This window comes from Prunus avium, chromosome 1 (assembly GCF_965620075.1).
Source record: "Prunus avium chromosome 1, drPruAviu1.hap1.1, whole genome shotgun sequence".
Classification (NCBI taxonomy): Eukaryota; Viridiplantae; Streptophyta; class Magnoliopsida; order Rosales; family Rosaceae; genus Prunus; species Prunus avium.
The window spans coordinates 9,831,097-9,855,163 of NC_142284.1; the positions used below are offsets into that span (position 1 = coordinate 9,831,097).

The 24,067-nt window shown below is 38.1% G+C and overlaps 2 protein-coding genes across 3 annotated transcripts; both read right to left on the reverse strand.

Annotated features, from left to right (window-relative positions):
- Window positions 1-11,195: 11,195 nt before the first annotated feature.
- Window positions 11,196-17,076, reverse strand: LOC110771141 (phytochrome B). Of its 2 annotated transcripts, XM_088244132.1 has the most exons (5): window positions 14,497-17,076; window positions 13,006-13,813; window positions 12,564-12,857; window positions 12,281-12,347; window positions 11,874-12,012 (listed from the first exon to the last, which is right to left on the reverse strand). In XM_088244132.1, exons 1-4 carry the CDS (start codon window positions 16,535-16,537, stop codon window positions 12,314-12,316), a joined length of 3,177 nt encoding a protein of 1,058 aa, XP_088100258.1. In that variant the 5' UTR covers window positions 16,538-17,076; the 3' UTR covers window positions 11,874-12,012; window positions 12,281-12,313. The 2 variants fall into 2 exon arrangements, with proteins under 2 accessions (XP_021831080.2, XP_088100258.1); XM_021975388.2 differs by lacking the exon at window positions 12,281-12,347 and having other exon boundaries at window positions 11,196-12,012; window positions 14,497-17,073.
- Window positions 17,077-18,035: 959 nt separating this feature from the next.
- On the reverse strand, window positions 18,036-23,193 carry ACLB-1 (ATP-citrate lyase B-1). The gene is made up of 17 exons (XM_021975378.2): window positions 22,962-23,193; window positions 22,270-22,397; window positions 22,073-22,175; window positions 21,800-21,865; window positions 21,602-21,725; window positions 21,379-21,513; window positions 20,936-20,996; window positions 20,765-20,841; window positions 20,501-20,656; window positions 20,278-20,406; window positions 20,036-20,168; window positions 19,815-19,942; window positions 19,560-19,665; window positions 19,367-19,443; window positions 19,197-19,267; window positions 18,792-19,076; window positions 18,036-18,353 (listed from the first exon to the last, which is right to left on the reverse strand). Exons 2-17 carry the CDS (start codon window positions 22,367-22,369, stop codon window positions 18,278-18,280), a joined length of 1,827 nt encoding a protein of 608 aa, XP_021831070.1. The 5' UTR covers window positions 22,370-22,397; window positions 22,962-23,193; the 3' UTR covers window positions 18,036-18,277.
- Between the last annotated feature and the right edge of the window lie 874 nt (window positions 23,194-24,067).

Below are 24,067 nucleotides of genomic sequence, written 5' to 3' on the forward strand. Positions count from 1 at the left end.
CTCTTCCTCCTTCACCACTGCCACTACCAGCGGCTGTTGTGTAGATACAGCTGCACCAAAATGGATTCAGTTGCATCCTCAACTTGTGATACTCGCAAGTGCACGAGCCGTTTGGTAGTATAGCGTATGTAAGTGCGAGGTCGATCCCACGAGGATTGGTGATTGAATGATCCAATTCATTTCTCCTACACAAAACAGAAATGAAAAAGAAAGGAAATAAATAAAACAAGGAAGAAAGAAAATAACTAACTCAAGTAGATAAGTTCCCAAGTTCAATTAGATTAACGGATTGATTCTAGCTAATATATGATTAAGCCATGGTGTTTGGTCATAACCTTGTGTTCCTAATTCCCTAATTTGATCATTTGTTGTCTAACCTAAAATTAAGCATTAGGAACCCATTAAGCATAGAAGAACATTTTAAACAACCAAGTATGTATCTAATCCCTGTTGTCGAATGTCCATACATACTCTTCCTATTCATAGTTCAATTCGAATTAAAGCATGGTGTATACTCTTAATTCAAACCAAGATAGCTAACATGCAAGCCTAAATGGTGATCAATCATTCAAACTAGCATATTAACTTATAAGCATAATGAATAAGAACAAAAACCATAATTGAAACTTGGAAACTAATTCAACTTGAAAACTTAAGAAAAGAATTTACATAACAAAGAAAAATAAATTACAACTAAGAAGCAAAAGGAAAGCTAGAATTGAGAACTAGAAAGCAAAATTAAGAGAATTTGAGGGAGAGAAGGGAAGGGAGCTCTAGAGAAGTGTTTGAGAGCTCCCCCCCTTGGGGTGTGTTTACAAGCTTGGGAAACCTCACTATATATAGGCCTAAGGAAGCTGAAAATCTGAATTAAGTATGGCTAATGCATACAACACTTGTTTTATAAAATCTGAAATGGTTGATGCACTTCACTAATGCATACAACACTTCCATTATAAAATCTGAAATGGTTGATGCACTTCACTAATAAATCTCACCAGCAGCCCTAGCTCATCTTCATGTCACCATGACCAAGCTTCCAACCAGAAATAATAGCTCATCCTGAGGTCAGCATGACCAGCAACTTCAAGGGCTTACGAATTGGGCTTCCCTTAAGCAAATTAAGACTTTAAGCACTCAAACTTGAAGTTCAGAATGTCCTCTTTCCAGCCATATATCATTTGGGCCAATCCAAGGTCGGAGGAGGAAGTTAAGGCCAAAACAAATTGCTAACTCATTTTGCGCGCTGATAAAATCCATCCTGAGCATGGCTCTGTGTTTGCTAGGTAACAGACTCCATATTTATCCAATGGGGCTGAATTTTGGATATGTTATATTACACACCCATTGGAACAACTTTCATGAAGAATGTGGCCTCATCCGAGCTATGTAGGTTGCTGAAACAAAGCTTGCAATATGACCTACGAAACTGGGCTGGCAGGGGACTGTAGCCAAAATTGAGTTTGTCTTTAAGCTCTTCATCCATTCATCCAAATTAGGCCCTAACATGCATGGATTGCATCATTTACTATCCAAAGCCATCATTATTACCTAAAGCTCAATGAACTGAAAGATAAACACAAAAAGGATTAAAAGCACAAGTTTAACTAAAAAACATAACCAAATCATAAGCTAGAAGGGTACAAAATGATATGTAAATATGCACCGATCAAATACCCCCAAACCTAGATTTTGCTAGTCCTCGAGCAAAACAAAAGGAAAACAAAGATAAAAACAAACAAGAAGTTAACTAGACCACTTTCGTAGGTAACTCGATTGCATTGAGCATATGCAACAAGCCTTTAAACCTCTAGGCATCCCTAGTAGGAGGAGTTGTGTCTCCTGAGGGTTTAACAGATACGATACCCACAAACGTTTTACTGACTCTGTAAAACAAGGTAATTAGAAAACTTAAAAGATTGTTAGTCCTTAAGCAAAATAAAAAAACAAAAACAAAAAAAATAATTACATTAACAAAAACAAAACAAAAAAAACAAAACAAAACAAAACAAAACAAAAAAAATTACAAAAATAAAAAGAACTCAAAACAATCTTTCCGAACATTTTCTGAAGAGAAATGACTCATGCACATGACTCAAAAAGTTTTAACAATAAAAGCTCAATTTTAAACATTATTCACAAAGCGGCAAAGTTCAAAACATAATATGCTCAAAGTGTGGTAGTGTGATAGCCAAATGCAACAAATTCCCCAATCTTAGTTTTCACACAATTTCAAAAATCATACAAAGCACAAGTTCAACTTCAAATCTCACCAAAGTTGTCCTCTCACAAATGAATCACTCGGAAGAGGGCTATAATGCAACACTCAGTTATAAACATGAGATTAGAGTTAAACCATAAAGACTTAACTCGAAATAGAAAGATGAAGAACTTGCATTAATATGATCTCAAGAAGGATGCCAAACACTTAAAAGTAGAAAAATGAATGCAATTCAACCACATGACATTTAAGATCAATTTAGGTCTTTAACATAGGTTGTAATGGGGCCAAGGGTGTAAGGTGAGTGAGAAATGAAAGGTATGGATAATACAAAGTCCAAGGAACTCACAATGTAAGAGCATAAAAAAATTGTTTACAAGACTTCGAATCATCACGATTAGATTTTTTTTCTTTTACATGATCAAAACTCCTTATACCTTCATTTACAATGATTTAAACTCCTTTCCAAACACCAATGAAACCCAAAAACAAAATTTCATTCAACTACCATTTAATCATAACTTTTTTCTTTTCTTTTCTTTCACCAATTGTGTGATTTTCTTTTTTTTCTTTTTTTTTTTCTTCTATGTAATATCCCTTCCCAAACTTAGCATGAAAAACACATCCGACTTAGAGCTCATGAGTTCCTTAGAAAGGTAAATATTTGTTTTTCGGGCTAAGGCGAGGAAATATAATTGGTAAAATGAAAGAAAAGATTTACATGTAGGCTCAAAATGGTTAACACTGGAAAATCATGCTTAAGCATGCATAAGGTTAGCTTGAAAGGCACAAACGATCCAAAGAAGGCCTTAATATCATTTCTTTAAATGTCATGAAATCAAATTGCATATGAATGAATGACTTTTAAGTGTTCAACCAAATCAATGAATAATGAGATCAAACAACAACTTTGATGACAAGAAAATAAGAGTATGTGTATAACACTCATGAAATGAAGTACAAGGCTCAAAAGCTCACTTTATATGGTTGGTTATATAAGTCTAATTTATGCTTCATACAATTCTTTAGATCATGCAAATCCTTTAATTGGAAAATTATGAAACAAATGGCAAGTGCAAAGAAGATTTCGAACATGTCATGCTAGAACGATGCCAAATTAATTAATTAATTAATTTTATATATATATATATATATATTTTTTTACAATAAAAATTTACAAGGAAAAAATAAAAAATAAAAAATAATAAAAAAATTCAATTTTTTATTTAAGTCATGCAAACATTTATCACAATCTCATCAAATGTGTTCGGAAAGTGACTAAACAAAACAAGATTCAAAACAAGAAAGAAATTTAAATTTTTTTATTTTATTTTTAAATTTTAAGAAAAACCAAGTTTACTTGCTAAACTCCAATACCCCCAAACCTAGAAATGAGCATTGTCCTCAATGTTTAAAAATTAGCCACAAACAATGTCATAACAACAAATGAAAGGTATTAAAGCAAATAAATAAATAAAAAATCACAAAATCACAAAAGAAAACAAAAACAAAATAATTATAAAATAAAAATTACAACACAAACAAACAAAAAAACAAAAAAAAAATGAAACAGTAAACCCTAATCACACAATTCTGAAACCCAAAAAAAATTTTGAAGCCCAAAGCCCACAATTTCGAAACACAAACCACGGTGAATTTAACCCACTTTGAAACCCAAACTAAAGTGAAACCCGACCCACAATTTGTTTTCATTTCCGGCTTTTTATTATTATTTAGTTTTGTAAAAACAAACTATCGAACCGTGATTAGCAACACAAAGAGCGGGATTTTAACATGGGTCATGATGTCTCAGTTCAGTGTAAGGGACCAACAGACAGGGCGAGACACGTGTCGACGCATAGAGGCGCCGCAGACTCCACAAGCAAAAATTACGGGCTCATGGATAGGCGCGAAGACTTTACTGAACGCGTTCGTTCAGAAAAGACACGTCGTGATAAATGAGTTGGGTATGGTTGGAAGGCGAGAAGGTTGTGGGACTCAAGGAATGCTGGAGATTCAGAAAATGCTCAGATGCTGTAATGGCTAGGGTTTGTCAAAGACTAAGTCTATAAGAAAGGGTGAAAAAAAAACGCAAACTCAGAAACACACAAAAGAGAAAAGAAAGAAAGAAGAAAAGAGAGTGAGAAATCAAATGGCCTCTAACTACCCATTTTCATTGGATCTCAACCTAGCTCCACCGACTCAGACACGAGGCCAAGCAGCGGCACCAGTATGGATGCCCTACTTTGCTTCCACACGGGGGCCTGTGACAGTAACTGACTCAATACTCCTGGACAACGATGTTGCCATTGGAGTGGCTAGAAATTTAGTGACTCCTAAAGATATACGTGTTCTGGGGACAAGGGATGACAACCGGGTCGTGAGCGATGCCCTGGCACTGAGCGTGCAGAGTACGGCAACAGTCGCAAGTTTGGGTCATCGCCTACTTGCGAAGTCCCATGAGGTAGAGGTGCTAAAGGGTCAGTTGGCGGCGGAGCGAAGTATGGTTGAAGAGTGTCAGACTGCTATAAAAAGCTTGAAAAGGGAGAGGTCAAGGATAGTGGAGGTGAATCGACACCAGCTAGAAGTATTGCGGGACGAGAATAAAAACCTATCAAAAATGGTAGAGTTGTACTCTCGCGACATGCGAAAACAGCTGGAGGACCTAGACCGACCGGGTAAACGCAAACAAGCAGATCGCGAGAGTAGTTACGCTCAAGCTAAGATTGCGATCTTTGGGAGCTCAAGTGATGAGCCCCAAGAAGCTGTGCGTGAAGCCCCGGAAGAGGACAGCCAGAGGGCCAACCTCAAAGCTCCAATGGTCGAGACACCAAGCACCGAGAAGAAATGATTTCATACTGCATTATTGTTGTTTTTATTTTATTTTGTTGTTTTTGTATTTTCGTTATTTTGTTTCGGAAATAAAAGAGTAAGGTTGCAGAAAGAAAAAGAAAAAGAAAAAGAAAACACACTTCCCAACTAAAATAAAAACAAAGACGACAAACGGAAAAGAAAACACATTTCCCTAACTAAAATAAGACAAAGATGATAGCCGAAAGGGAAAGGCAAAAACACAAAGCACTAGAAAATGAAAGTAACGGGCAAAAACATTAAACACCAGAAAACACGGAGGAAAAAAAAGAAAAGTAAAGTAAAGGTGCTCCCCCTTGAAGCGATTAGGTCGAGCATGCCTGGGAAATCCGAAATGGTGTTGGCTCTCTCTCATCAGCATATGTCTATTTAAACCACACCTCTGCAAGCGGATGATACCCAGCATTTCTTCCTGCAACTCAAGGAAAAACATCAAAAAATCCAGAAACAGAAAAAAAAAAAAAAAAATGGCATCCTCATGCACTCACCTTGATGATCTCAACCTTGAGCTCTCACTTGCACCACCGAATGCCCAGACAAGGGCTCCTTCAAACACTGTCTTTCCAAACTCTTCATATCATCACGGCACGGCCTCAAACTTTGTTGAGGCAATACCGAACTTTTCTGAGGCACTGTCGAACAGAGCAGTGCTGCTAGGAGGCATGATTAGCAGCAAGCTCACTCCGACAGATCATCTGCATGTGGCACAGAGGTCTGATAAGGCAGCGGTAGAGGAGTCCCACAATTTAACTGTGCTCCACGCGGTCTCCGCTACCAATTTGGGCATGCGATTACTGGCGAGGACAAGGGAGTGTGCCGCGATGAGCGAGGAAATAGCTTCCTTGAAGGCTATGGTGGCGGACTTGCAGAAGCGGCTCTACTGTGCCAATCAGCACGTGGAAGCACTGCAGAGAAAAAATGAGGACCATGTGGAGCTGCTGCAGATTCTACAAGTGCGAGAAAATAGAGGCAAGCCATGATGATGATGGAGATGAAGAAGATGAAGAAGATGATGAAGAAGATGATGATGATGTTGTTTTTTATTTTTATTGTTTTTTATTTTTGTTTTATTTTTTTATTTTTATGCAATGTTTGAATTGAAATAAAGTTTGTTTTTAACACTCAGAGAAAAAAAAAAAAAAAAAAAAAAAAAAAAAAAAAAAAAAAAAAAAAAAAAAACTAACCATACCACGTAAATAAATACATAAACTAACTTAACAAAACAAACACAAAACAAAAACAAAGACTTAACAGAAAAGAAAACAAAGAAAATAAAAATAAAAAAAACTTAATTTAAAAACACACGAATATACAAGCAACTCATGGATGACCAGTTAAGGGCCTCAGAAAACACAGCCAGGGGATCCGGGAAGGTTGGAGGGGTCACAATGGTCCCGCTTAAAACCCAAACTTCTTAGACACCGAAGGTGTCGCCTAAAGAACTCCTAGACACTGTATTAACGGAAGTGCTCACTGGGGTTATCATAAGTCGGCTCATATGAAAAATCTTTTTATTTTTTATTTTTTATTTTTATTTATAAAATTTTTAAGATAAGAAACAAAAACAAATTAAGATAAAATGAAACAACAAACCATAAACGAAAATGAACTAAGTATTGTAAACAAATTCAAACAAACAACATAAATTGTTGTACTAAAAGAAACAAACCAAGAAACCAAAGAAAAAAAACAAACAACACTTTCTATCACCCGTTTATCACCATTTGGACAGATTCGTTTCCATGTTTTTCAGCTTCGACCTCTGTTCAGTTTTTAGGCTATAACTTTCCAACCGTAAGTCCAAATTTTACGTTCTTTATATGGTTGGATTCAGCATAGAAAAACAAAGAACTCAACGCGGACCAAAAGGCAAAAACAACTACGAAAATAAACAGAATTCAAAGAAGAGAAAGGATTGAAATGCTCCCCCTTGAAGCGATTAGGTCGAGCATGGATGCACTTGGAGGTCGCGACTTCTCCCACTACTCCACACTTCCTATCTTTGAAGTTGCCATCTCTCTCCATTTTTATTGAGCTATTTACATTGCTAAAACAAACACATACAAAAACTTGAAACGGAATTAAAGGATTACGAAATATAAAAAAAAACTAAAAATGAAAGGGAAAAATCAACACAAGTTCAATTTCATGCTTCAAAGCAACAAGCACCAATGAGTTGTGTAAGCTGGGACTTAAACCCAGTTCTCTTGCTTGTTGGGCAATTGTCCTTTTCTGTTGGACTACAAACACAACTTGTCCATTAACGTCATTAACTTTAAAACTTGAAATTGTTCAGTTAAGAAAAAAAATAAAATAAAGTAGGAAAGCCAAATAGAATCAAACAATGTTACCGATCCCCGGCAACGGCGCCAAAAACTTGTTGTGTAGATACAGCTGCACCAAAATGGATTCAGTTGCATCCTCAACTTGTGATACTCGCAAGTGCACGAGCCGTTTGGTAGTATAGCGTATGTAAGTGCGAGGTCGATCCCACGAGGATTGGTGATTGAATGATCCAATTCATTTCTCCTACACAAAACAGAAATGAAAAAGAAAGGAAATAAATAAAACAAGGAAGAAAGAAAATAACTAACTCAAGTAGATAAGTTCCCAAGTTCAATTAGATTAACGGATTGATTCTAGCTAATATATGATTAAGCCATGGTGTTTGGTCATAACCTTGTGTTCCTAATTCCCTAATTTGATCATTTGTTGTCTAACCTAAAATTAAGCATTAGGAACCCATTAAGCATAGAAGAACATTTTAAACAACCAAGTATGTATCTAATCCCTGTTGTCGAATGTCCATACATACTCTTCCTATTCATAGTTCAATTCGAATTAAAGCATGGTGTATACTCTTAATTCAAACCAAGATAGCTAACATGCAAGCCTAAATGGTGATCAATCATTCAAACTAGCATATTAACTTATAAGCATAATGAATAAGAACAAAAACCATAATTGAAACTTGGAAACTAATTCAACTTGAAAACTTAAGAAAAGAATTTACATAACAAAGAAAAATAAATTACAACTAAGAAGCAAAAGGAAAGCTAGAATTGAGAACTAGAAAGCAAAATTAAGAGAATTTGAGGGAGAGAAGGGAAGGGAGCTCTAGAGAAGTGTTTGAGAGCTCCCCCCCTTGGGGTGTGTTTACAAGCTTGGGAAACCTCACTATATATAGGCCTAAGGAAGCTGAAAATCTGAATTAAGTATGGCTAATGCATACAACACTTGTTTTATAAAATCTGAAATGGTTGATGCACTTCACTAATGCATACAACACTTCCATTATAAAATCTGAAATGGTTGATGCACTTCACTAATAAATCTCACCAGCAGCCCTAGCTCATCTTCATGTCACCATGACCAAGCTTCCAACCAGAAATAATAGCTCATCCTGAGGTCAGCATGACCAGCAACTTCAAGGGCTTACGAATTGGGCTTCCCTTAAGCAAATTAAGACTTTAAGCACTCAAACTTGAAGTTCAGAATGTCCTCTTTCCAGCCATATATCATTTGGGCCAATCCAAGGTCGGAGGAGGAAGTTAAGGCCAAAACAAATTGCTAACTCATTTTGCGCGCTGATAAAATCCATCCTGAGCATGGCTCTGTGTTTGCTAGGTAACAGACTCCATATTTATCCAATGGGGCTGAATTTTGGATATGTTATATTACACACCCATTGGAACAACTTTCATGAAGAATGTGGCCTCATCCGAGCTATGTAGGTTGCTGAAACAAAGCTTGCAATATGACCTACGAAACTGGGCTGGCAGGGGACTGTAGCCAAAATTGAGTTTGTCTTTAAGCTCTTCATCCATTCATCCAAATTAGGCCCTAACATGCATGGATTGCATCATTTACTATCCAAAGCCATCATTATTACCTAAAGCTCAATGAACTGAAAGATAAACACAAAAAGGATTAAAAGCACAAGTTTAACTAAAAAACATAACCAAATCATAAGCTAGAAGGGTACAAAATGATATGTAAATATGCACCGATCAGCGGCCACCCCTCTCTCTTCCCCTTCTCTCTTCCTCTTTCAAACAATATAGTTATCTTCCATTTAATGCCCCTATACCTTTCTCTGATTTCTCTCAGACCTAGACCTTTCTTATATTGCCACTGGCCGATCCTGATTACCCAAGCATGAACCCATTATTAATCATCAAGACTACTTCCCAACTGTTATCATCAATACCAGTTTGATCATCCTCCCTCTAAACCCAACCCCACTGCCTAAAATTAGTATAAGGGGTAAAGAGAAAGAGGAAGGGAGAGGGACGGTGGTCATGGCATTGGCAGGTGCTGGGGATTAGGTTCGTTGGGTTGGGGTGGTGCTGCTGCTGTTGGGGCAATACTCTATTTTTTTATATATAAATTTATTATCAAGTCTTTAATTTTTCTAATTCTATTTCAAAATATAAAAATTGAGAAGCCCAGCTGTAAAAAAAAGTAAATTATTCAATTTTAAAAATGAAAGCATGACAATATTTAAGTGGGAGTACCATAAGCTGACGTGATATATTTATATTATTCTATAATTTTTCGAAATAAGACACATAACATAAGCACCAGTTGGGGTTTGACTCGATTATCCTCTTTGAGTTTTGCATTATTGGGTGGCTTTTTTTTTTGTTTACTCTTTCTCCTTCCTACCCTTATCTCTCTTTTTGTATTTAGAGCCTTGCTTTCAACATTTGTATGGAGGAATGCCAGTTGGTAATATGTGTGTTGACAACTTGACAATACTTTATAAGCACTAATAACGTTTAACATTTGTCTTATGTTTATTCATTATTTATGTGTACATATATGGCTTATGTCAGTTTGTTAGGTAGATGCGTCGGTCTTATTGTATTCAAGTTCGAATATCTCTTTATCTAAATTATAGTACTTAAAAAAAAATATCCCCCTATAGAAAGAAAAAAAATTCATTATTTATGTGCACGAATAACGTTAATGTTCATCTCGAACTTATTTTTCACTTGTTTTTATCGTTTCATGCATGTGAGAGATGGATTTTTCTTGTATTCTTCTATCCCTTCTCTTTTCTGTATTTAGAGCTTTGCTTTCAACATTGGTGTAGATAAATGTTAGTTGTTAATGTTTGTGTTGATAATCTTCTATGTGCATGAACAACGTTTAATATTTTTCTTGTATTTATTTGTTGTCACGCACATGAATAATATTGTACATTTATCTTTTATTTAAAAATAAGTATGTCTCATAATCGCTAGTATGCGCGAGAATCATGAATAATATTTGACATTTATTTATTTTGCGTGTGTCTCATATTCGCTCGTATGCGTGAGAGTCAGTGAACATTTGTCTTTTATTATTCAATTAACTTCTAATAGGACACTTTCAACTTTGGAAGCAAGGGGCAAGTTGCCCTGTCTCTCTGCCTCTTGAACAAAAGTGTTGACACTAAAACTAAAACTCAGTTTGCGTGCACAGCATTACAATGGGCGTGCAAGCACACAACTTTTGGAGTGAAAGAGACAATGAGCAGCAGCAACAAAGCTTCTTGTTCTCTCTCCTAATATTATGGGATAACATAATATTATAATTAACAAACGAAACAAGTGACACTTCCATTATTACCATTAAGTGCTAAACTTTACCATAAAATATCCTTATCTCATACCAAACCCAGCATCTTGTAAGCTCATAGTGACCTATCAAGTTGACTTAGGCTCATTACATCCAATTCTACAATAAACTAAGTATGGGGGACGAATTTGACAGGTGAGAGACAAAACAACAAGCAAGTTCTAAAATCCATCCAGCTCTAAGAAAAATGGGCAATTGTAATGTATAATATTACTCTTGTTAACACCCACCTGCCCAAATAAGTTACAATTCACAGCAAAAATGGGATTTTTTTAATAATAAAAAAAACCGATATAATCAATGAGGCTGGTAAGGCACTCTGCTATACATGAAAAATTTAGTTGCACCGGCTATCCCGGCCGATAATACTATGCTACATGAGAGTGTTATCACGCGTGTCATAGCGTTATTGACCGGAATAGTAAAGTAGTGCTATCCCTGTTTCATGGAAGTCTATCTTCGATGTGGACACAGACAGAGGTGATCCAAAGTATATCTTCGCCAAGAAAAAAGCATATATTACTCAGACAAGTCATCCATGTTACATTAAATCCAGCAACTAGAGGATGACTATCAGTATCACTTTATTACATAGAAGAAGTATTATACATTAAACGGGAAAAGGCCAAAAAGCTTTCGCTGTGGACACTTTGAGAACGCGTAGCGGAAACGACTTTAGCACAAGCAATCAAGTAGAAACATGCGAAAGAAAGATGTGACTCAATCTAACGAGTCTCCTACCGAAAGACTTTTGATCGTGGAAGCCTCTCTACAATACCTCAAATACACCCACTTGGTCCTTTTCAATGAATAACACAGGGCAGCACACTAATGCATTAAGATTTGGCTTAACTGCATTAGAGAAATCTTAAGACTGCGCGTAGGCTATCAGCTACCTTACTCGAGCATGTTTGTCATTTGAACTTGTGTAGTCGAACAGCAATCTTGGATAACGCAAACATGTTTTGAGTTTTGTCAAGTACCCTTGAAACGAATCAGGTAGCTTTGGTGCCTGGTGCAGTTTGTTCTGGGAGAAGGAGCATCTCCTGTTGAGACTATAAAGTCCTGGATATCCAATGACCTAGTCAATACTCTTTGTACTCCGAGGCATAGGAAACTCAAGAATAATTAAGAAATAACATCTCTCTGACTCTCTGATATATTGGACTTCTCCATTCATGAGCTTTAAAATCTTCCTGCACATGCTCAGTCCTAGGCCCTCCTGAGTCATCCATTGACTGCTATGGAACATATCCTGAACTAATTGAGGAGGAAGACCTTCACCAGGACAAACCAACCTTCACCATAAACACTGTATTAGTCATTTACATATCAAAACAATATCCATGTCAATAACAATATAAGAAGAAAAGCGCTGCTTTTGTGCATTGCAATTTGCAAGTGATGCCCAACAAGACTAGCAAAGGGATGTTTGTATGAACTATGAAAAAAGTTGGCAGACAGATTTTACAATTGTATTCCATTGAGCACATAATCATTCTGGTCAGACTATGCCAAGAGAATGCAAGAGGACACAAGTACAAAACAGATTTTTGCATTACCGACCCATAATCACCGAACCAAGTTATTCAACAGACGTCAAGGCTCAGAGACCATGATTGCAATTTTGCTCCTACAAAACATGGCAGATAGTTTTCAAACCTATGGGTTCAACAAGACAGCCACAGTCCAACCCAAAAACGCCTCCTGGTTGGTTAAGGTTCTTAATTTGAGCCCACCGGACACCAGGTAAAGTCAGGTTGCAAGGACAATTTGCGTACATAACTTTATTGTCTCGTCACCATCAACGTCCAACTAATAATATATTAATACTGAGAAGCCAAAGTACCTGAATTCAGTACGAACCAGAGTGACTCCATCAGCTACTTTCTTCAAGCTTGGAAGAACATGAATCTCCACCCAGCCTTCAGGCGATGGTGCATAACGTACCATATTCAATAAGAAATCAGCTAAGACCTGCTGAATTCTCACTTGATCACCACAAACAGCCAATGTTTTGATTTCTTCAGGAATATCCCGAATCAATTGTAGATCCCTTTCCCTCAGCAATAACATTACTTGGCTAACAACAGCGTTTATGACACTCCCAAGAAAGAATTCTGACTTCTCAAGCTCCAGTGATCTAATTCACCAACAAAAAAAAAACTTAATTGTGTTTTTCCTAGTTTCAATTATGAAGAAATTTGGATACAGTTATTAATAATGCAGTCCTAGATGAAGATATTAAACAGAAGAGCATGTGAAAAGAATTTTGTTAAAAGCCTACTTACCCATCTTCAATGCTATCCAGATCAACATCTTCTATAATCTTCAAAATTTGCTTCTCACAAGCAGCACTGGTCTCCAAAAACTGCTTTTGATCTTCAGTTAAGTCTGTAGCCTCCAAAAGTGAGTTAGTAAAGCGTATACCACTTAAAGGATTTTTTATTTCCTGGCAAATGTAAGCCAATTCTTTCATCCTAGAAAAACATTCATTTTCCTGTTGCCTCTGAACTTTAAGAGCTTGCTGCAGTTCTGAACTTGCAATCTGCAAAAAGCAGAAAGCTCCAATAACCTGACCTTCTGCGTTCACCCTCTTATTGGCTGTCAAGAGAGCTTGTACATATTTCCCATTTCGGTCAAAGAATGAAAAGGAAAATTTGTCTGTGTCTAGCCCTCCAATGGCATTGTGTAGGACAATCATGAATTTTGTCATAGCATCTGGACCCTTGAGTCGACAGCAACTGCCGAAGACCTCTCCAACCAACATTTTTCCAAGGATTTCTCCATGGCTCCACCCAGTGAGCTTTGCCATGGCAGTGTTCCATTCCGAGCAACATGTGTTATCATCTGAAGCAAATATAGGAGGGATCAAAGGGTTTGGACTATGAACGATGGCCTTGTAATCACCTTGTATTTTTATGAACTTGTCCATTACTACTTTTTGACCAGTTACATCCTGACCAACGAAGCAAACTCCAACTATATTGCTAGTGTAATCCTTGCTACAGCAAGCATTAACCACCACAAATACAGGTTTGTTGTCGTGCTCTGGGCCAAATGTCCTCATTTTTATTTCTACATTCTTATCTTCTTCTCCTGCATTGAAAATATTAATATAGTAAAATATTCAATTTTTACCAAAACAGACTTGCTTTCAAAATAAACATTAAACATGTGATCCAAATCATCAATAATGAAACAAAAATGTATAAAAAATAAAAACTGTTTAGTCCCCTCTCTTGGGCATAATAAGCGCATAATAAGCCATACTGGCATTAATGTCATGTTCATTTTTTCTTTTTAAGGTAGCATTCAGAAACTTATACCTATATTGTACATCAACACTCATGTTCTGTCCATGTTCCATTGCTACTAAGCAACCACCTAATTGATCATTTGATAGTCACGCAAGAGAATAAGAAATGCATATATTAATACAACACAATACGAGCAACAACTACAATATGAGAATTGCATTGCCAATTCAAGAAAGAATAACATATGTAGATATTTACAGTAAAATTTAATCAATTAGAAGATACCTAGGCATCACAATGAAACGTCTCAGTGAACTTCACAACTTGAAGTAAGTCAACTTTCAATAAGACAAATATAGCGAATTTATTTATTTATTTTGGTTTGAAATGATTATATGGCCAAGGTTAGCTTTGTGGTTTTACTTGAAATTTTTTAATGAGCTGGAAACAAAGTCAATAAGACCCCATTAATAAACTTCTCGAATTAAGTAGAAATAAAGACATTAGGTCTAGAAAGACTACCTCTTAAAGCACGGAAAAGAAGCCTGTCAACAATTTCTTCAGATTCTTTGTAAACAAGATCATGAACCAAGGACTTCCCAGTAGCTTCCTCGACTGAGAGACCTGTCAACTCTGCAACCTTTGCATTCCACCCATTTATACATCCATCAACATCTACAGCAAATATGGGGGCAGTTGCAGTCTCTATCAATCTAACCATTTCTCTTGCTACCGAGCTGAGCTCATTGATCCCTTGAAACTCCAGATCACCAAGCTGGGCCTGCGTAACAGCTTTTGAATTGTTTGTCTCTGCATCCTTAAATGAGTCTCTCAAAATAATCTGCAAAGAGTGTATTGCATCCATTTCTGCGTTCTCCCACGGCAAACTACGGCTTTTAACCACTTCCAAAAATGCCTTGAATGAAGAGCGTGGATGCATCCTCTGTCCATCATCCTTGTCCTCTGGATGATGCTTTGCTCCACCCCATTTGATCTCTTTGCCAGTGTGGGATCGGAACCAGAACAGAAAATCCCTCTTGGTGATATAAGCAGCAGCCATCCCACAAACAGCATCGCCCAGAGAGGCAGCTCCGGGGTACCCAGCATCACCCAAACTATCTGTGCTTAAACCTGTTGAACTTCCATGGAAAGCCAACAGCCACTCCACAATGTCCTTTATCTGCGCTTCAGTCGGGGTCACACCTTGTGGGTAGTACTTCCCTTGGTAGTATAGTGCAGCCCCGTCACACTTCACAAGGTCCATAATACTAGGACTTTGAGTAACAATGCCAGCTGGGGTGTCACGAAGAAGCATATCACACAAGAGAGTCTGGGTCCTCAAAACATGTTTCTCAGACAATTGTGAAGCCAATTGCAATTCCATATTCAACTGAAGCCCAAAGGCCTGCATTAGGAACTCACAAGCATACCGAAGGGGAAACGGAATGCACCGAGCAGAGGTATGGTGGCAAACAACCAGGCCCCATAGTCTCATTGAGTTCCTCCCGCCAATAGCTTCCTCATCATTTCCATTGATGATGACTGCCAAAGCTAGCGAGGCAATGGAGCCCATATTAGCCATATACTGGGAGTGACAACCATGAGGGGCACGAAGTGTGGATCCAACCAAGCACAGAGGCTGCATCAGCCCTTCATCCTGAATTACATGGACCGGCGTGGCATGACAGTCTACTATCATTCTGACCCGGTTCTGCTTGAACAAAAACCTCGACGCCTGAGGTATATCCGTGGCAGGATAGTGCAGCCCAAGATATGGCTCTAAGTCGGGCCTCTTGCTCTCAGCCACAACCTCACCATGCTCATCCTCATGAAACTTATACACCATAACTCTATCATAACCAGTAAGCTCCCTTACACTCTCAACCGCAGTATCACACAAAATCTTAATGTCCCCACCAGGCAGTGACTGCAGCTGTGAAATTGCCCTCACTGCCAATTTCTGAGACTGAACCGCGCCGGCTATAGACAGCGCAGGGTCCTCTGTTCTAGCAGGCTCCAAATCAATCACAACCCCAACATCAATCCGGTGCAGAATTGCGTAAAAGGGCTTACCAGAAATCTTGGAGTGCATCCAAATTGGGTTCAAAAGAGTAATCTCCCGAGCCCCAAATGCCTTCTCGAGCAAAACTGCGCTGGAGGGCGTGAAGAGTGTACGGACATCAGTCCCAATTGTGAGGATCTCAGGTTTTTCGAGGATCGGAACTGACTGCGGCGTTAGGTCGAGCAGGTCTCGGGCGTTTTCGCTGTATGCAATGACCCCAAAGGTGGCTTCGTCCACAGCCATCATGCACCCAAAGGGTTGAATATGGCCCCCCCTTTGAATTTTGGACAGGTAAGCTGTAATCTGCTGCTCCGGGACTGAGTCTTTGGTGGTCCTCATGCTCTGTGAGTAGTCGAAGGACTTACCAGACTCGCCTGACTGCTCAAACACCGCGTGCAGCCGAGCATCGACGGTGTACTGAGCAATGGCTTTGCTTACAGACTCTGTATTGTTGTGAGCTTTGGCATGGCCTGTGCCCGACGACTGAGCACCTGAAGCCATTTGCTGACTTTGGTCTTCCTCTGTTTGACACAATTCTCACTGGTTTTTTTTTTGGGGGGTTAAATTTGCAGCGAGTGAGAAAAAGAGGCTAATAAAAGCCGAAAACCCATATCGGCATAAAAAATTGAGATCGATCAGAAAATGGGCTGCAGTGAAGCTTGTGACTAGTTGGAGGTGGAGGCTGGATTTCAGTTGTTTATGTGGTTTAATTGTGAGATGGGTAGAGAGCGAGAGAGGGAGGGAGGGGGGCCTATGAAGCAACGCTGTTTTGGTTTGATCTTCTTTTTTGTTTTGCTGTGCTCTGAGAGAACTGAGAAATGAGAGTGACACTTCTCTCTCTCTCTCTTTTTCTCTTTTTTTTTTTTTTTTTTTTTGGTGAACTTCTCATTTGTTTTTTTGTTTGTCTGATTTATCTCTCTTTTTCTTGGATTTTCCTTTTCATTTTCTTTGGGGGGTTTTACTTGTGGGCATGGACAGAGCTGCGGTGGTGGTGAGAGAATATAATGGAGGCCATCCGATTGGTTTGGTGGTCGTGTGCGTTTGGGGAATTGGGCCAATGACAATAATTTTGATGCTGCAGATTTTGTTTTCCTATTGCACACAGTTTACATTTATTCTTTATACTATTTCTGTCATTCAGGTCGACGTATTTAAATATTCTTTGCACCTGACCGTGTCAACTCAGTTTCCTTTCCTTTCTCCAAAAATATAATATAATAAGAAATCAGAAAGGAAGAAAGCAATGTCCTTTCTAATTTTAGCTTAAGAAAGTCGTTTCTCTTTCTTTCTTTTGCTTGCATTGGTATTCCCAAAGTGGATAAATTCATACCTGCTGCAACATTTATAGATTGTGTCCATAATTGACTTGGTTTGAGGTTTAAATGAGATACAAGTATGTTGCTGTTGAGAAGGGGAAAAGAATGGTGTTGCGGATTGTTCGGTAAACTGGAGTTATAATCTGAATTTGGGAATTTGCTTCTTTGATAAGGCTTCTGTCTGGGTTAGCTCTCTGTTGATGGATGACTTTCTTGGTCTTGCTAGGCCTCAACTCATGCGCGATGTTTAGTTGTTGTTTTCTGGGGGTTCTCCTTATTTCAACAAAAAAAAAAAACGTATGTCTACTTTTTTTGGGTCAAAAAGTGGAAAGTACAAAACCCCGTGGGCAATCCTTGGTTTTGGTTAGCTCAAGTTACTCAATGATATGGCAAGATTGGCTAAGCACTAGTTTCAAAACCCCAATTAGTGCTTAAATCTCCCAAGTTATAGTTCATTATTGCCCAGTAGAAGTTAATCAAAACATTAGCCTCTGTTAAAATACAGACCGGCACTCAAAATATGGACCAATGAAACCGAATAAAAAGAAAACGGTATGCGTGCGACAAATTTCTATTTATTCATTGACCTTCTTTTTTTTGGTTTTTTTTTTTTCCTTGGAGAGGACAAAACATGCCCAAGAGAATACCCACTTTACTCTATTCTCTCCTAAAAACCCAGAAAGTGAAACCAAGAAATTTTATAGGAAAACATAACTTTGTTTAGTAAACTGCTCGAGGTTGTCCCTTTATGAACTTTGGATACAACTTACAAATGAAGATACTCAACTCCAGCATTAGCAATACAAACACTATTCTAACAACTGAACAATCATTCCAAGCGAATCTGCAGACTCAAGGACCTTGAAGACAACAATGCTTGTCGAAAGCAGGTAAGTCGGCTTTGCACCTGCTATCCGAGAGCCTTTCACTTGGTGTAAAGAACATCCTCCCATGGGTGGCGGTATAGGGGCTGCTTCAATCTCTTCTGGTCAAAAGTGTGCCTGATATGAAGGGCAGGGAGTAATCAGTCAGGTAAAAGGAAATTTTACAGAAATTCTAAGGAATACATCATGTGTAAAGCAGAAAATGATGTCCTCTCTCCTATGTTTATCTGACCCACCACTGAACCTCATTGTCATCAAGGACAATCGTTTGTTTCGTATTACTCTCAATGGCAAAGCTAGGGTATCTAAACCATATATAAACCCAACAAATAGGAATTGACTACTTGAGTTATTAATAAGTCCTATCTGTATCAGCCACAACAGGACCGTAGGACCACCTAATCTGTTTAGCGACCTTTTAAGTCCAAATACATTTTCCTTTGGTGTAAAGAAGCTATGTGCCTATGTAGAATTGATTCTTCACGTGTCTATATCCAGAATTTAAGTCTACCTAACCAAAAGAAAATTGGCCAAAGAAATTATTTTAGTACTCACCCAATCAAACCGATGGAACGTGCCAGCACAAATAGCCCATTCAGATAGCCAATATCAACAATTTCATCAATCTCTTGCTTGCTGAACATTCCACTGCCTGCAAGAAGATCCAAGAACAGGGTGCCAATAGCACCATCGACATTAAGGACCAGGTTGTTTGCCTTCGAGAGTGTGTAGGTTTCAACTTGTACGGCATATTCCATGTATTTGACAGAAGGGAAATGTGTGCGTGCGAACGCTTGTAGCAGCTCTACTCTCTTATCTCTGTTGTCCCCTCTCTTGATCCTTTTCCACAGCAAAGAAACAAGAAATTCCAACAATAAGATTTCTTATGCAACTACTAAATGCATTAAAGATTGAAACCCCAAGTTTATACTATTGCATAATATTGAAAACTCTCAATACCTGTGCCCAATCCCTGGCACACGAATGCCCTTCTTTTTCATACTCTCGACAAATTCATAAGGTGTAAGATTCTGATGAAACACAGCAGAGGGATAGCTTGTTAGAGTTAAAACATTATTTTAACGTTTAAGCGTTGAGTTATTACACACAAAATGTCCAATAAAGCTCACCCTGTCATATGCATCCTTGAAGTATCGAGCAGCATCATCAACGGCACCACCAAATCGGGGACCAATTGTGAGCAAACCTGTTTCAAAGGCTCATATATAATTATTCCATAACCAAATCATCTCTGAGAAGCCCAGTCCTTAAAGTAGAAAATTTTATAACAAAGTATAGAACATTCAGTGGTAAAATATCTACCTGAGACAAGGCTGGAAACAAGGTCCTTGCCAGCCCTAGCAGTTACTATTGTGTTGTGAGCTCCAGAGACGCAAGGACCATGGTCAGCACATAACATGATGCATATCTGAAATGAATGTCATATGTATTAGTGAAAGAGGCTAGAATACACAATTTTGCTCCTAGAGCAATCACAGCTAGATTTTTAGTAAACAAAAGTTAAACAGATGGGTGAAGAAGTATGAATAAGCAGCTCCATAGTAATCAGGAATCTACCTCAATAAACTGAGTACAATAACGGGGAAGGCTGCGCTTGAACCACAAAAGAGAGATAACATCACCCACACCGTAACCCTGCTCAACAATGGAGGACATAGGTACACCAGCATAGCATGGTTCCTCACCTGCAAAGTGGATTAAAAGAAGTCAATGAAACTGATGTCTAAATATCAAACACATGAGTAAAATATAGGAATGTCATTGGATTTAATACATACCTCTATCATCAGAGATTGTGGATATAATATGAGTTGGAGCCCGAACTTTTCCACTCTTAATTGCAGAGTTAAGATCTTCAGGTATTTGTGGAGGCTTAAATTCCTTCACTGGTGTAATCTTCCCTTGTTCAACCTGTGGAAATCAACCAGATTTGTCTTAGACAGCCACGGACACTAATGGAATTAGAGAACTTTTCAAGCAATCTTTGTGGTGGTTATCCTCAAGGTATGCTGTAAATTACCAGTTTTTCAAAGGTTTCCTTGATAGCAGTTTCTAAAGCTTCATATGAAGTGGGAACAACAGCTCCAGCATCCCTCAAGGCTTGATTCTTTGCTTGTGCAGACTCCAACTCACCACCACTTTTTGCACCCTGATTTAGACAATGTGAAGGAAGATTTAGAATTTTTAACCCTTTTACTTTCTTGGGAAGAGATTAGTCAAGAGCAACTGAGATGACAACTTACAGCATGACCAAATTGTACTTCGGATTTGAAAAGCCTTGCGCAAGTTCCACTAACCCAAGCAACGACTGGTTTGGAAACTTTCCCCTGTTTCAAAGCTTCAACTAGAGAATACTCATCTCTCCCGCCAAGTTCCCCAAGTACAACAATAAGTTTAACCTGCATTAGATCAAAAAATCAGATTGCAAATTTCAGGATGCTGATGCCCCCAAACAAAATGCAAAAATGGACAGGCCCTGAAGAGAAGTAAATGAAAGCAAAATTTACCTGGGGGATATTGTTAAACCGCAGAACATGGTCAGAAAGAGTAGAACCTGGGAACACATCTCCTCCAATAGCAATACCTAAAGAGTTTCAAGAACATACCCAAATTTTACAACCTTGCTCAAATATTAAATCAGTTATGAAGACTAAATTAAGCAGACCAAACGTAGATACCTTCAAAAAGTCCATCTGTTACACGAGCCACAGTATTGTATAATTCATTAGACATCCCACCCTGCAATGGCAACATATTTTATTATTTTAAGAATTCTAAACAAAAATATGAGTTTCTTGACAAGGCACACCGCAACGCAGTTTGAATAAATATGTGGAAACTCATGGCACATTGCAGAACTAGACCTATTCTCAGTAGTTTCTAAAACTCAGGGCATAGGACTTAAATGAATAAACTTGATCAGACATTAAATACAAAAGCATAATGTAATTTGCTAGATGTTTAATGTATATACATTCTGACATATACATTTACCAAAATTATCCGAAAGTTAATGATATTGACTTCTGAGTGGGCATAAAGAATGGTCAACAATGGAACAAAACAGAATGCAAGAAAGAAAATGAAAAAAAAATAAAAAGGCACCGGAATAGCTACATACAGATTTGGAGACAAAACCAACAGATCCAGGCCTGTACAGCTTGCAGTGAATTATGTTATCAATTGTTCCAGCAGTGTCACCAATCTTAAAAGCACCAGCTTGAATTCCTCCCACAGTAGCTGGGCCAATAACAACCTGAAAATTATATGATCATTCAAGTGAGTACTTCCTGTTCATTTTCATAGTTAGTGCAATTCAGAAGACATTGTATCTATTGTCTAACCTTGTTGTTTGCTCGTGCATACGCGATCAATTGCTTAGCGTCTGACTCAGGTACACCTTCAGCAATGATTGCAACAACTCTAATGGTTGGTTGCTTCAGAGCAGCCATGGAGGAAGCGGCAGCACTGCAGATATGTCAACATATATTCAGGATCGAAATTCTGCACTCCAATAAACTACTCACGAAATAAGCACTGACCTTCTAAAGGAAGCAAAGTTGATGAAGACATCGGCAGTAGGATGTGCTGCACAAGATGCTTCAATCCTGCAACAGTTATCAAAATGAAGGTCAGGCAATCTCAAACTCAGAAAAAAAAAAATTCAATAACAACAGATCAACAATGAAATTTGATTAATAACTTAATTGGCATGCTTCAGTTATGTTAAGACTAACTGCACATATACATAAGGTGGATTGCAGCTAAAAAAGACAAATGAAATCTAAAAAGAGAATGAAAGAATGGTGACTTACGTTGAGTGCACTGGTATGGCGATCTCCTCTTGACCGAAAAAGAGTTTCTGAAATCCCTCAGCACCGGGATTAATGATTCCAGCAACGGACGGTGTTTCCCTCCCTATTACAAAGCTCAGTTACTACATTTACATTTTTATTCTAAAAGAATACAAGTAAGATCACTTTCGAGATCAAAATTAGGATCTGATACACACCACAAAGGAAGTCAAAATCCAGCATGCGCTGGATTGGGAGCTGCTTGTAGTTGTAGAACAAGGCTTGAGTGGTGCGCGAGAAAAGTTGTCCGGTGGCCATGGTTTCTGGTCAAGGCAACCTCCGGTTTCTGAACATACAATAAGAAACCAAAACTGTCAACTACTGACACTGATGCATCACACATGAATACATGATTCATACAAATTCGTAGCTCTTGTTTCAATAATTATGGGTTTAGGCAGAAGCATTTAGAATTAAGTAGATCAAAATGAAATCATCCAGTTAGGTGGATCTAGAGGCACAATATTGATCAAATTTCTGTTAGCTAAAGCACACCTAAAGCCAACCAGATCGCAATTATAGTTACCTAACAGATCTCTACGCAATGCACCTAACAAACCAACCAGCCCAAACAAACCCCAACCAACCCAATTGTCAAAGACAATACAAGCAGAAGCAGATCTTAAGCTCCCTCCTAAACTCCTATTTCCATTTATATCACCAAACAACGTAAACAAAACAAAACAGAGGATCAATTTTTCCTGGAGGACATCAAAAGCCGGGGAAATTTCAAATACGGACAAGAAATGGGATCCCAGAAACGGAACCAAACAGCGGATCTCGTAATCCGAGGCTGTTAGTTGGAGGGTCAACCGGAAATAGTAGAAGAAAGAGAGGAATTGCAGTTTACCTGTGAGGCTGTGAGAGTGGAATTTGGGATTTGGGGGAAATGTAAATGCTGGAATTTAGGGAGGATAGAGGAGGTGTTTAAATAGAGAGAGAGAGAGAGATATAGAGAAGAGAAGGGAAGAGAAGAGGGAGGGGTTGAGTTGAGGCTCTGAGACGGAGAGGTTGCTACCAACGAGAGAGAGGAAGGGGGAAGGAGGGCGGGGTGAGCTGGTCACGTGGCGCTGGGTAGTTAGCTCACTGACACTGACTTTTATTTTATAAATTTTTTTATATCATACTGGTTGGTTGGCGCTGTACAAAATTTACTCCTCTACTCTACTTCATTCAATATTGTTTGTGACGAGGTGTGTGTGTAGAGAGAGAGAGAGAGAGAGAGAGAGAGAGAGTGGTGGGCTGGTTGAGGGAGGTTGGTAGATCCAGGACTCTACGGGTTGGCGCTTGACCACTAAAATGGACAATTTTATTTCACACGAGTTTCTTTTCTATAATTCCATTACTTGAAATGTAAAGTACCCTCCAAATAAGTTTAAATTGCGAACCCACCATTAACGACTTTTTTCTTTTTTCTTTTTCTGCCAACAACCATCGGCCATAAATTATTATTTACCTATAAATAATTTCTCCAAAAAAAACTCTCTCTGCTTCGGTCCCAAGAAGAAAAGGGGACGTTTTGTCTACAATTTTGGATTACCCTCCCATATGGACAAATATTTAGGAATTCAAAATATTATTAGATGGATTGATTTGCACATTTCAAGGATTTCAATACTAGAATTAAGAAGAAGAAAGAAAAAAAAAGATGGTAGGAAATCAGGTTTACTGTCTAGAGCTGGAAAGTTGATTTTAATCATTTCTAATATTTATGATGTGCTCAATTATATTGGACACATCTTGTTTTCCTTGTCCAAGTAATGTTATACATAAGATTTATGTATATATTAGCCAAAAATTAATGGGTTTTTTTTTATAATACAAGTAATATAGCGTGAGGGGAAATCAAACCTCAAACCTCGGTTAGAGAGTTAAGTGCTCTTAATTACTTGAGCTAAAAACTCATTATGGGAGTTTAAGTATTAGAAATTTGGAAGATATTAATATGGTTTGTTT